At 41.6% G+C, this 14,693-nt stretch overlaps 1 protein-coding gene across 3 annotated transcripts in view; it reads left to right on the forward strand.

Annotated features, from left to right (window-relative positions):
• PHF20L1 (PHD finger protein 20 like 1) overlaps positions 1 to 14,693 on the forward strand; it is a 225,665-nt gene that overhangs the window by 176,182 nt on the left and 34,790 nt on the right. For all 3 annotated transcript variants that reach the window (XR_013277714.1, XM_077493366.1, XM_077493365.1), the window contains exons 12-14: positions 6,782 to 6,991; positions 9,672 to 9,728; positions 9,849 to 9,953. Coding sequence is in view for 2 of the 3 variants with exons in the window: in XM_077493366.1 (XP_077349492.1) it covers positions 6,782 to 6,991; positions 9,672 to 9,728; positions 9,849 to 9,953 (372 nt within the window). In the remaining variant the exon portion in view is untranslated. The remainder of the gene's footprint in view (positions 1 to 6,781; positions 6,992 to 9,671; positions 9,729 to 9,848; positions 9,954 to 14,693) is intronic.

A 14,693-nucleotide genomic window follows, 5' to 3' on the forward strand; every position in this document is an offset into this window, starting at 1 on the left:
GTTAGCAAGAAACGTAACATTCCACATTAATAACTCTACTAACAAAATTAGTGTAAATTGCCTCCAGCATTGTAACTGTTTCTTCTTGCTGGAGGCTGCCATTTTGCTGAAGCCCAGAGCCCACAAGCACAGTAAATCTTTAGGCTGTCAGCAGATTGGCCTCTTTATTTTTGGCACAGTCCCGAACGTGTGCAGAACAGGGGGAGACAGCGTATTACTGTATTTTATATAGTTATATATTTTTTAATGTTTTACATGGCTATACCTGCAAAAGGGGCCAGCCTGAAGTGCTCTAGCAGGACTTTATTTTCTGACTAAAGTTCTACATTAAGTTTAGTGATAAAAATATTAAAGCGGAGTTCCACCCACAAATTCCACTTTTGGGAATTTGCCCCCCCCCCCCCCTCCCATCCGGTGTCACATTTGGCACCTTTCAGGGGGGGAGTAGATACCCATCTAATATCTGCTACAGGTATTTTGCTCCCACTTCCGGGCATAGACACCCGATCCACCCTGGGGGTATCTACGCCACTTCCTGCCCCCCCCCCCCCCCGCTGTCTTCTGGGAGACACAAAGGTCCCAGAAGACAGGAGGGACCAGTGGCATAGCGCAGCCTGTGGGTATCTATGCACCCCCCGCGGGTATCTGCGCCACTTCCTGTCGCCCCCCACCCACCCCGCTGTCTTCTGGGATATGCACAGGTCCCAGAAGAGAGGAGGGACCAGTGGGATAGCGCAGCCCGTGGGTATCTACGCCACTTCATGTCCCCCCCTCCTGTCTTCTGGGAGACACACAGGTCCCACAAGACAGGCGGGACCAGTGGGATAGCGCAGCACGAGTCGCGCTTGTGCAGTAGGGAACCAGGAAGCTGCAAGGCTTCACTTCCTGATTCCCTTACCGAAGATGGCGGTGGCAGCACCCCAGAGAGGAGAGAGAGAGATTGGCTTCAGGTGCCGACATCGCGGGCGCCCTGGCCGGTTAAGTGTCCATATTTTAAAAGTCAGCAGCTGCAGTATTTGTAGCTGCTGACTTTAAAAGAAAAACAATTTGGCGGAACTGCGCTTTAAGTTTGATAATAATATAGGTTACCATGATATGACCTAATGCATCCCTATTTGATCATGAGCTGCATTTTTTGTCACGTAACCCTTTGCCGACCGGCCCATAGCACGTTTACTGCTACATGCTGTGCTGCGCAGGATCGTTTATATATACGTGATCCTGCATTTCCCGGTATCGGGGGGCGAGTGTGGGAACTGATCAGCGAGCACCCGTGACTCGATGTCCACCGACACCAGCTGATCTTTCCATACAAAGGCAGAAAAAAAGTGCCCAGTACCCTAAACTTTAAAAAAACATCAGATAGTGACCTGCATATAAAGCACCTAATGTTTTTTTGAAGTTTACAGCACTGGGCACTTTTTTCTGAAGTACAACGGCTTGAGTTACATTTGATATACATTATGTGGACTTATTTGGATGGACACCTTAGCACTTTAAAATTATATGAATTGGATGGACACTTATAGCACTTTATGAGATATGCATTGATTATTTATGTTTTTACCATATTTGGTTTTATTTGAATATTGTAGTGCCAGCACATATTTGATTCTTTGCTAAAGGGCAGCTATAGTCTTTGTAATATTTTTATGCATCTGAAAATGATCAGTAGAATGTAATTGGGTGTTCGTAGTTATGTTTAAAAAATGTATTTGTATAATTTGTCTTTACAGTTTATTTGTACATGTGAGTTGCAGAATTAGCTTATTATTTCAGGCTCTGATTTCATTTGTGACTTACTGTTTCTCCTACCTCACTACACTGCTCTCTAAAGTCTTTCAAGAGCAAGAGACACTGTTACAAAGCAAGAGTGTCTTTTGCAAAAAGGGGCATATTCCTGTGCTGCAGCCTTCACTTAAACCTTAAGTGTCGACTGGTAAAGCACTTTTACTTCAAGTGGTTGTAAACACTCCCTAGTGACTTTTAACTATAGGTAAGCCTAGAACATGGGCGCTCAACCTGTGGCCCTCCATCTGATGCAGAACTACAAGTCCCATCATGCCTCTGCCTTTGAGAGTTGTACAACTGTCAGCCTTGCAATGCCTCATGGGATTTGTAGTTCTGCAACAGCTGGAGGGCCAAAGGTTGAGCACCCATGGCCTAGAATAAGGCTTACCTATAGGTAGTGGAAACATCTCCAAAACGTTTAGGAGATATTTCACTTGTGCGCTGTGAAGAAATGAACCTCCGTGCCGTTTCTTCCCCCAGCTTGTGCCGTTACTGACTGCTCCCGTGCACACATGGCTCCAGCCAGTTTCAGAGCCGGAGTCTGTGACACCCGGAAGGAAGAGGGGTGAAGATGGATGTAGCCTGCACAGGGACAGCAATAGATTAGTTTGCAGGTAAGTGTCACATAATGGGCAAGTATGCGATGCATACTAGCCCATTGTGCATTTAATTTGCAGGGAGCAAAGAGGAAGTAAAACTCATCAGGATTTACTTCCTCTTTAAATGATCCTCCGCTCCTGCAGGCTTCTCTAAGCTGCTAAACCAGTCTCCACAGCCTCTTCTCTGCCCTCTGGTGGTCCAAAATACTCTGACATTATCAAGACCATTATAGGGACCATAGCCCTGCCGTGCTATTGAAGATCCCCACTGCAAGGGAGGGTTTTAGAGACATTTTCTTGCACCTAATTAAAGCGGATTTCCACCCTAAAGTGGAACTTCTGCTCATCGGATTCCTCCCCCCTCTGGTGCCACAATTGGCACCTTTCAGGGGGGAGGGGGGTGCAGATGCCTGTATAATCCAGGTATCTGCACCCACTTCCGGGAATAGTTAGCCGCAGATGCCCTGCCCCCCATTGTGTTCTGGGAAACACACAGTTCCCAAGACACAATGGGGACGAGTGAAGACGCGCAGCACGGCGCACGCATGCGCAGTAGGGAACCGGGCAGAGAAGCCGCAACGCTTCACTTCCCAATTCCCTGACAGAGGATGACGGCGGGGGAAGCCGAGAGACAAGCAATTGCTCGTCATCTGCTACCGACATCGCTGGACCCTGGGACAGGTAAGTGTCCATTTATTAAGTCAGCAGCTTCAGTATTTGTAGCTGCTGACTTTTAATATTTTTTGTTTAAGGTGGCACTCCTCTTTAATGTCTTGACAAAATACAAAATACCAGCCTTATCTTAATTAATCGTTTATGAAATTTGGGTACATATATCTGTATTGTTTATTTGTCTCTCCCTTCAAACCCCTAAGTCCCGTGTCTTTCTGCTGCTCCGTTCTTCTGTTATCAGCATGGTGACTTCTGACAAGTTTTCCCAATAATTGAGATAAAACCAGCCTGAAATTTGTGTTGGGGTGGGTGCTATAAATAGATTAGCAGAGAGCTGATCTATTCACAGCACATTCCTTCCTTCCTCTGCCTATGTGGAGAGGGGGTGTGTGCCTTTCCTCAAATCAGCTGTCACACAGTGTATGTCCAGACTCCCCTCCCACTGCTGATCAGGAAGAGAAAATTGCTAACACAATGTGCACTTTCTAATGAATATAGAAAGCTGAAGAGAGCAGATATACATGTAAAACATATGTAGGGAAATTTTGTTTAATCTCTGTGTATCATCTGAGACTGTTCACTTCACTGGGTATACAGTGGATATAAAAAGTCTACACACCCCTGTTAAAATGTCAGGTTTCTGTGATTTAAAAAAATAAGACAAAGATAAATAATTTCAGAACTTTTTACATCTTTAATGTGTCCTATAAACTGTACAACTCAGTTGAACAACAAACTGAAATCTTTTAGGTGGAGGGAAGTAAAAATAAAAAACTAGAATAATACGGTTGCATTAGTGTGCACACTCTTAAATTAATACTTTTGTTGACACACCTTTTGATTCTATTACAGCACTCAGTCTTTTTGGGTAAAAGTCTATCAGCATGGCACATCTTGACTTGGTAATATTTGCCCACTCTTTGCAAAAAATCTGTCAGATTGTGAGGGCACCTCCTATGCACATCCCTCTTTAGATCACCCCACAGATTTTCAATGGGATTCAGGTCTGGGCCATTCCAGAATTTTAACCTTCTTCTGGTGAAGCCATTCCTTTGTTTATTTGGATGTATGCTTTGGGTCATGGTCATGCTGAAAGATGAAGTTCCTCTTCATGTTCAGCTTTCTAGCAGAAGCCTCAGGGTTTTGTGCCAATATTGACTGATATTTGGAACTGTACTCTCTACCTTGACTAAGGCCCTTGTTCCAGCTGAAGAATAATAGCCCCAAAGAATGATGCTGCCACCACCATGCTTCACAGTGGGTATGGTGTTCTTGTGGCGCAGTATTCTTTTTGCGCCAAACAACTCTTTTGGAATTATGGCCAAAAGGTTCAACCTTGGTTTCATCAGGCCATAACACATTTTCGCTTTTGGGAGACTTCAGATGTTTTTTGCAAAATTTAGCCAGGCTTGGATGTTTTTCTTTGTAAGAAAAGGCTTCCGTCTTGTCACTGTACCCCATAGCCCAGACATATGAAAAATACGGGAGATTGTGGTCACATGCACCACACAGCCAGTACTTGTGAGATATTCCTGCAGCTCCTTTAATGTTGCTGTAGGCCTCTTGGCAGCCTCCCTGACCAGTTTTCATCTCGTCTTTTCATCAATTTTGAAGGGACGTCGAGTTCTTGGTAATGTCACTGTTGTGTCATATTTTCTCCACTTGATGATGATTGTCTTCACTGTGTTCCATGGTATATATAATGCCTTGGACATTATTTTGTACCCTTCTTCTGACTGATACCTTTTAACCATGAGATCTCTCTGATGTTTTGGAAGCTCTCTGCCAACCATGGCTTTTGCTATAGGATGTGACAAAGAAAATGTCAGGGAAGACCTACTAGAACAGCTGAACTTTATTTGGGGTTAATCGGAGGCATTTTAAATCAGTGGTCATCAACCCTGTCCTCAGGGCCCACTAACAGGCCAGGTTTGCAAGATAACTGAAATATATAACAGGTGATATCATTTGCTGCTCAGTGATTGCAGTATTCTAGTCTGCATCTCCCCAAGGTAATACATAAAACCTGGCCTGTTAGTGGGCCCTGAGGACAGGATTGATGACCACTGCTTTAAATGATGGCAAATGTGTACTGACTCCTATTTAACGTGAATTTGAATGTGATTGCTTAACTCTGAACACCGCTATATCCCCAGTTATAAGAAGGTGTGCACACTTATGCAGTAACATTATTTTAGCTTTCTAGTTTTACTCCCCCCTGCCCCCCTCCAAACATTTCAATTTGTTCTTTCATTGAGTTGTACAGTTTATAGGTCACATTAAAGGTGGAAACATTTCTGAAATTATGTAAAAAATTTTTACATCACTGAAACCTTACATTTTAACAGATGTGTTGTAGACTTTTTATATCCACTGTATGTGAGGGCTTACATCCACTTTAAAGTAGAACTATGGCCTCTTGTTAAAAAAAAAAAAAAAAAAAAAGGTGTTCCAATACTTACTGTTATAAGTGCACCTGCACTTACAGTTTTATCTCAGTCCCCTTTCAAAGTCCCACAAATACCTGTTTATCCTGCCATTTAAAGTGGAAGTCCAGGCTAAACCTATCTAATCTTAAATCTGCTCCCACCCCCACTCTAACTCCCATTGCAACTACCCTTTAGCCCTTGTACACACGGTCGGAGAATCCGTCGGAATGTGTCCTATCGGACCGTGTCGTCGGATAATCAGACTGTGTGTGGTATGCATCGGACTGATTCCGTCTGAATATCCGTCGGACCCAATTTTCCAACATGTTGGAAATATTTCCCGACCAACTGGTTTGATCGGACATACTCCAATCATGTGTAGAGAATTTTGATTAGACCAAGTGCCACGCATGCTCAGATCCAATTCCTACATCAAAGCTATTGGCTACTAGCCTGAACGTAGTCCCATCGTAACGTCATCACGTTCTGAATGATCGGATTTTTCGACAACTTAGTCCGACCGTGTGTATGCAACAGTTTCGGACAAGATCCGACGGACAAAATCCGACGGATTTGGTTGTCGAAATCTCCGACCGTGTGTACAGGGGCTTAGAGCATAGATCTCCAAACTATTTAAACAAAGGGCCAGTTCTGCAGACTTTAGGGGGGCTGGACTGTGTCTAATTGGGAGTAGAACAGGTCCCGACATCAGGGGGGAAAATAATGCCTCCTCATTTGTTTGAGTTGGAGGAATTGTGGACCGTTGTTGGTGTCATTGGGAGGAATTGTGCCCCGTTGATGGTATCATCGGGAGGAATTGTGCCATATTGATGGTATTATTGGGAGGAATTGTGCCCCATTGTGTTTAGCTGGTTAGTGGGCATGTAAGAGGGAGGGAATGGGCTGTCATTTACCACTGTGTATACACCCACATGTGTCACTCCATAGTCATATGGACGGCTCATATGGAATTGGGAGGAATTTCTCAGCATAGAAACTTACAGAAAGCAGAGCATGTGCAGAGCTACCAATACTGCTCTGCGAAATCCCTAGCTGAAGTGGGGACATGGACAGAAGGGGAAGATAGAACAGCAGGATTAACCAGGTTTTTTTGCAGAATACAGAAAATGAATCTCGTAGTGACTGAGTATTACCAGCATGTAATACACCATTTATTGATCGCTCTTTATGATGTGGGTTTAGTGACGCTTTAAATCTTTTCACTCGCTTGGTGAATTACAATCCGATATGCTATTAAATTAATAGTATTCTATTGTTTTCTTTCTCCAGCTCTTACACCCATTGTACATCCATTGCACTCAGGCATGGCTTTGGCAAACCACTTGAAGCCGACCAAGGCCAGTAAGAAGAAAAAGCCTCCAGCTGTTACAAGTGCAGAAGGGAATGAGAAACAGATTCCTGCCACAGTGGAAAAACTCGCCGAAAATATACAGGATAAAATTAAGAAAGTGAATGACAAGGAGAAACATTCGGAAGCCGGTAAACTTTGCTGTGTTTAATTATCTTGCTTATGCTGTGCCGTCGCTTTCTGTGTAGAGAACATTGAACTTTCATTATTGTCCTGCCTCAATGGTGGTTACAGTCTAAAGTCCTTACTATTGTCATAAACCCACAGTAGAGGCAGAATCTGTCAGTAGGTTTATGGTTTGTGAATGGAAAGCAAAACACTTGGAGAAAACCCACATAAACATAGCAAAAAAACAAAACAAAAAAAACATACAGATAAATAGTGTTGTTGAGAGAACTGGGCCATGCAACGCCTGCAGGATGGATCAGCTGTTCGATTGACAGGGCCTAAAAAAGCTAAAGTGATGTCAGCAGGGCATGTGACCCACTGCTGCTTAGTCCTGTTCCAGACGCAGGCCATGCAGCGGTGAATAAATACCTGTACATACCAGAGATAGGGAGCCCTACATAATCTAGTATTAGGTTCTCAGAGGCATCATCCAGTGTATGAATAAAATAAAGAGAAAATGTTGTATTGTAAAGTGGGGCTTTAAATATTCATATGGGAACCACAGATACAAAATATTATTAAAAAAAACATTCTTTATTAAAAATCATAGGTGATTAACCATTTCAGATTTACCCTGCTTCCTGACCAAGCCATTTTTTGCTACATGGTTACTTTAACTGATAATTGCACGATCGTGTGACACTGTACCCAAATAACATTTTTGTCATTTTTTTTTTTTTCAAAAAATTATTTTGATGGTATTTGATCACCTCTGCATTTTTTATTTTTTGCGCTATAAACTAAAATCGTCAATTAAAAAAAAAAAACTTTTTTACTTTTTGCTATAAAACATATCCAATAAAAAATGTAACTTCTTCATTAACCACTTCCCTGCCAAGGTACATCCAGGGACTTCCTTGACTTTGAGCGGGTATATCTGAATGATGCCGGAAGCTACAGGCATCATTCAGATATCGGCTGTTTCAGTCGGCGATTCCCTACACCATAAGAATGATCGTAGTGGCTGTTCCACCACTTGATTCTCACGCTTCCATCGCTGAGTCGGGGACCGGATCCGCTGGCCCCAGATGGGGATCATAGAGATTTCCGGCCTCTGCATTCAAACGAATGGTGCAACCTCAGCTGGGAAGCCGAGATCGTTTTTTTTATTTTTTTATTACAGGCTTCCTAGCCTAGAGATGAGATGTGAGGTTTTATTGACCCCATATCTTACTGTAAAGAGGACCGATCATGCCATATTCCTATTACAAGGGATGTTTAAATTCCTTGTAGTAGGAATAAACGTGATTTTTTTTTTTAAAAGTGTCAAACTAAAAAAATTTCAAATAAACAATAAGACAATAAATACAAAATTTGAAGTGCCCAGAAGCAAACGCATACATAAGTCTTGCCCACATAAGAAAACGGTCTTCAAAACACACATTTGAGTTAGAGTGAGAGCAATAATTCTAGCCCTAGACCTCCTCAAAATATGTAACCAGTAAAAAAATAAGCTTCGCCTATGTTTTTTTTTTAAAGTAATGAAGTTTGGCGCCATTCCACAAGCATGTGCAATTTTGAAGCGTGGCATGTTAGGTATCTATTTACTCGGCGTAACTTTCTCTTTTACATTATGCAAAAAAATTGGATAATGTTTTTTGTTTGTTTTAGCATGAAACTGTTTTTTTTTTTTTTTTTTTTTTTATGTGTTTGTAGAATTCCTACGCAAATACGAGCGAGATAAAAAGTTGTCATTGTATTCTCTAGGGTCTTTGCTTAGAAAAAAAAAAAATATATATATATATATATATATATATATATATATATATATATATATATGTGTGTGTTTTGGGTGTTCTATGTAATTTTCTAGCAAAGAAATTATGAATTTTACATGTAGGAGGGAAATGTCACAATTGGCCTGGGTGGGAAGTGGTTAAATGAGGCCACTATGTAATCTGCTACATTTTTGTTTAAAAAAAAAAATCCCAATAGGAGTTTATTGATTGGTTTGCTCAAAAGTTATTGCAGCTACAAAATAGGGGATATATTTATGGAATTATTTATTTTTACTAGTAGTGACGACGATCAGCAATTTTTAGCGGGACTGCGATATTGCGACGAAAAAATCGGAAACCGAACTGACACTTTTTGGGGACCAGTGACACCAGTACAGTGATCAGTGCTAAAAAAAAATATGCACTATCGCTGTACTAATGACACTGGCCTTTGAAGGGGTTAACATGAGGGTCGATCAAAGAGTTAGTGTGCCTAGCTGATGTTTTACTGTAGTGGGGGGAGGTGCTTGTACTAGGGGAAGGCATAGATCTGTGTCCCATGCTTTGCAGGAACACAGGATCAATGCCTTCCTTACTGTCAGAACGATATGAGACGCCCACCGCCGACGTCCCAAACTCTTGGGTAGATTTAAGTCGGTCTACGCATTTCAAGGGGACACCAGCTTCATTAGAACGAAGTATTCTGAGACTCATAATTCAATAAAGTAAACTACAAAGGAAGGAAAGAAAAACATAAGTAAACACAAATACACAAAACCAAATAATCACAATGTGAAAAAAAAACACCAAGCATAACCCCCTTTGGGGAAAAAAAAATGTTTAATCAATGGATAATGCAGTTACTTCTGTACAAGTGGATTTTACATTTTAGACATAACCCTTTTTTTCTTTTTTTATTTACAAGATGGAGTTACAAAGTCAGAAAAGAAAGGGAAGACTGAAGACAAGTTGTCATCATCTGGTAACCCCTATTTTTAATGTTTTCGTAGAAAGCTTATATGTGTTACATATCAATAACAGATATGAGACTATTTGGTTTTGGGTTGAAATTGATTTCTGATTACTTCCAACGCCTTCACAGGTAAGAAGAAAGATAAAGATAAGGAGAGGAAAGAAAAGAAAGACAAGGAGCACTCTAAATCAAAGCAAAAGAAGAAGAAAAAGAAGAAAAAGAAAAGCAGACATGGTATGCTCTTTTTTATAGCCAACTACATAGTAAAACTGTAGGGCCCACTTAATATATCACAGCCCCTCCCCATTAATAATAGCTGAGTTTGGGAAAAAGAAAAAAAAATGGTAAGGCTTCATGTACACAGGACATTGTTTAACCTCTCCTGAACGATTTAACTTGACAATTAGAAACCGGCGTCTAAAAACGTCCATTTATCTGCGTTTACATGTCGAATTTAGCCACGTTTGCTTCTAGAAGCGTTTGTTAATATGAAAAACGTCTGTAAACTAAACGCTGAGTTACCGTGTTTAGCAGCGTTTACAGGCTGTTATAGGCATTTGCTTTTTCAAATGCCTCTGAACATCTGCCCTGAACACACATTTTTTTTTTGCGTTCCAAAAAAGGCTTCTAAACTCAACTACCTAGAAATGAATATAAACGACCATGTGTACATCTTCTGATAAGATAACATAGAGGAGAGTTCAGGAGCAGCTGAAAAAAATGCCCAACTGCTCCTAAACGTCCATTTAGCAGCAGCAATGTACATGAGGCCTTCGAAAAAAAAAAAACTACATGTATGTACTTTTCCATACTACAGGGTGTGACGTCAATATCCTTCCTGCATAGAATGCCAAGTAGCCAAAACCTTGTAAGTAGACACTCCAGCACAGTGCAGGAGCATCTTCTCTGGACATTTTGGCTATTTGGTATTCCCAGAGATCTCACTGGAAAGATGTTAACCTTTCCTAGGCATCGTGGGCAAAAAAGATAGGCAAGTATACTTAACCCCTCCAAGCTGACCGTACACAAATACCATTAGGTCCATATGTGCTTGGACACAGGCACAATTTTCATACTTTTGGCTCTGTATGCCACTAGAATAAAATTCAATCGAAACAATCCAAATGGATTTGAAATGCAGACTTTCAGCTTTAATGCAAGGGGTTGAACATAAATATCAAGTACAAATTTTAGGAACCGCAACCATTTTTATACACAGTCCCCCATTTTCAAATCTAATTGTACAATAGAGCTGCACAATTAATCATTAAAAAAAATTGTGATCTCGATTCCACCCCTCTGACTCTCTATTGCAGAGTTTGACAATTCTTTCATATAACAAGTGGAGAGACTTATCTGCTCACTCAGCTGTCAAAAGAAAACAGTCTGCCAAGTTTTTAAAATGAAACATTTTAACTAATGCCGGTGTTCTGGCATATAGCATCCGTCCATCGGATAGTGTCCACCCCGTACTGCGCAGCGCTTGCACAGTACGGAGCAGAAGGAGATTGAGAAAATCTCAGAAAATGAACGGCACCTGCGCCGTGAGTGGAGGTGCTAGCCCCACCATCCAAGTGGTCATAGGGCTGCATATATAAGAGGGCCCTTCGTGGGCTCGCTTCGCTCGCCGCGCTTCGGGTACGGCCTTGCTGCGCTCGGCTCTTTTTATTCCAACTCTATGTCCACTTGGATGGTGGGGCTAGAACCTGGACGACTCGCAGCACAGGGGCCGTTCATCTTCGGCTATTTTCGGAATCTGTGTGTCCTGTGTACTGCGCATGTGCAGTACACAGCGGACACTATCCGATGGGGGACACAATGTGATAGGACACCGGCCATACACGGTTCGAATTTCGAAATAATTTTCTTTCTTAAATTGTATCTAAGAATTTTTGTACGAATTTCGTACCATTAGTGGAGCTGCAGCAACAGCCGATTTTCGTGCGGCAATCAAATTTGAGGAATTGGACATGTTGGAAATTTTTTGAAAAACAAACGATTTTCTAATCAATGACGGGAGAATCGTGCGAAAAATGTAATAAGAAAAAAAATGCGCATGTGCAAGAAAAGAAAATTTACGGAGAGAAAAGAAGATTCCCGGCCACGAAAATTCTTTTCTGTAGCAACATGAGGTGAAATTGAAGGCTTGGTCGGCCAAATTTAGAAAATCAATGGTGGCGTCATCGGATCACAAAAAAAAAGAACTTTCTGATTTTGAAAAGAAAATTTGTTCCAAATTGGAGTATGGCCTGCATAACTCTTCCTTGTTAGATCAAAGGGAAACTTCTTTGTGTAAAGAAAACAATCCAGGCAGTCTGCCAACTTTTTAAACAACTATAAATGCAGGAAGTTTAACCACTTAAAGTCGAAATCTTTTTCTAACACTTGTTTCTTAAGTTAAAATCAGTATTTTTTTGCTAGAAAATTACCAAACATTAAATATATTTTAGTAGAGACCCTGGGGAATAAAATGTCAATTGCTGCAATAATTTTTGTCACACTGTATTTGCCCAGCAGTCTTTCAACGCAATTTTTGGGGAAAAATTACACTTCAATGAATACAAAAAAAAACAGTAAAGTTAGCCCTTTTTGTTTTGTTTTAATGTGAAAGATAATGTTACGCCACGAGAATTGTGTGAGAATCGTGATCTATCTTCTAAGCAGAAAAAATTGTGATTCTCATTTTAGCCAGAATCGTGCAGCTCTATTGGACAAATGAATATAATCATAAATAAAATGTTAATTTTTAATGTTTTGTTGAGAATCCTTTATGACAATGACTGCCAGAAGTCTGGAACCCATGGGCATTACCAAAAATAGGGTTTCCTCTTTTCGGATGCTTTCACAGGCTCTAACTGCAGCTGTCTTCAGTTGTACTTTGTTTGTAGGTCTTTCTGCCTTTTGTTTTGCCTTCAACAAGTGAAATAAATGCTCAGTTGGGTTTAGATCAGGTGATTGACTCGGCCATTGCAGAATATTCCACTACTTTCACTTCAAAAGCTCCTGGGTTTCTTTTGCAGTGTGTTTTGGATCATTGTCCATCTGTACTGTCAAGCACCGTCCAATCAACTTTGCTGAATTTGGCTGAATCTGGAACAGTATATCTCTAAATACTGCAGAATTCATCCGGCTGCTTCTTTCTTCTGTCACATCATCAATAAACACCAATGACCCAGTGCCACTGGAATCCATGCATGCCCTTGCCATCACACTGCAAGCTCCACAATGTGTTACATATGATGTGTGCTTTGGAGCATGAGCTATGCCAAGCCTTCTCCACACTTTTTTTTCTTCTCGTCAATGCTTTTACAGGACTGGTCTGGCTTTTTTAGATGTTTTTCCGTGGACGTCCAGGCCTTTTTATGTTGCTGAGCTCATCAGTGTGTTCTGCTTTCCTCAGAATTTACCAAACTATTTGGCCAGTCCTAATGTTGCTGCCATCTCTCTGGTGGATTTGTTTTGTTTGTATTTTGTTTTCAAAGCCTTACAATGGGCTGTTTTTCTTGCATTGACATCTCCTTTGAACACATGATGTAGGTTCACAGGAATAGATTCCAAATGCAAATACCACACTTAGAATCAACTCCAGACCTTTTACCTGCTTAATTGATGAAGAAATAATAAGAGTAGCCCACACCTGACCATGAAACTTTAGCTTTTGATTCAGATGTCCAGTTACTTTTGGTCCCTTGAAAAAAAAAGGGGGGGGGGGGTGGTTTTATTTTTAAGAGCTGTAATTTCCAAACCCTTCCTCTGATTTGGATGTACATGCCCTCAAATTAAACATGACAGCGTGCACTTTCAGCCCATATCCATTATATAACTTTAGCTTTAATATGTTTTGGTAAATACCTGAAAAAAACTAAAATTGTGCCTGTGTCCAAATATATATGGACCTAACTGTATGTGGCCTCACTGGACTGGGCTTTTTAACGTGGGGCCACATATATGCATATCTGTCTTTGTCCCGGGAGCAGGCCACACAACCGAGTCTCAGCGGGAGCCCTGGGTCCCGTACTAACGTTTGGTACCCGAAACTCTGGGTTCCAGGTCCCCTGATCGCTGTGATAGCCTTGATTGGCTATAACAGTGACTGCGAGGCCCACCCCTGTGTTTCTCTCTGTGAATGGAGAGGAGAGGAGGGGTTTAAGAAGAGAGGTTATACTTACCTGCTCTGTGCAGTGATATTACATAGTGTTGCCTTACCTCCTCTATGGCTGTGTCCCCCCCCCCCCCCAGCGTTGTCTGCTCCTCCCTCCTGTAGGTGCCTCTTTAGCATGGCAGGTTCTAAGAATCACTTGTGCACTTCCAAGCCAGTCCATAGATGCACACACAATGCTGTTAAGCCATGCCCCTGCTCCCTCCTCACAGGTTCTATTCAAAAAGTAGACAGAGGATTGTGTCCACTGGAAGTTTTTATTATTTATTATGCCGTTTTAAATATATATTTATCACTGAAGTGTTTGTAAAGTCAGAAGGTTTTATACCTTGCTGCATTTTATTCAGTAAGGTAAAAAAAAACTTCTGCATGCAGCCCCCCAAAATACATGCCAGAGCGCGATCTCAATCGAGCGATGGGTACGAGAGCCAAGGCTCTCTCGCTCTTCATTGGCTCAGATACACCAGTGGGAGTCATTGGCTCCTGCTGCTGTCAATCAGAGCCAGTGATGAGGGAGCAGGGGGCCCGCTCTATGTATCTTAGGGCTCATGCACACTGCAGCTCAAAGAAGCAGCACCTACAGACTTTCTGCCTAGAAACTCCCTTCCGTGTAAGCCAAATTGTCCATGCACATTTTGGCTTTTTCAGGCATATGCTTCTGCAGGCAGAACAACCCCCCACCACCACCACCACCACCAACACCACCACCACCAACACCACCACCACCAAAGCTTATGCCCCAAAGAGCTCAAAAGAGCTTTAACAGAGCTTGAAAATGCTCAAAAAAGCTTGAAAACATTTGTTCAAGCTTTTTG

Source organism: Lithobates pipiens, unplaced genomic scaffold, assembly GCF_037356315.1.
Source record: "Lithobates pipiens isolate NorthernLeopardFrog02 unplaced genomic scaffold, aLitPip1_a1.2 Scaffold_19, whole genome shotgun sequence".
In the NCBI taxonomy this organism is placed as follows: Eukaryota; Metazoa; Chordata; class Amphibia; order Anura; family Ranidae; genus Lithobates; species Lithobates pipiens.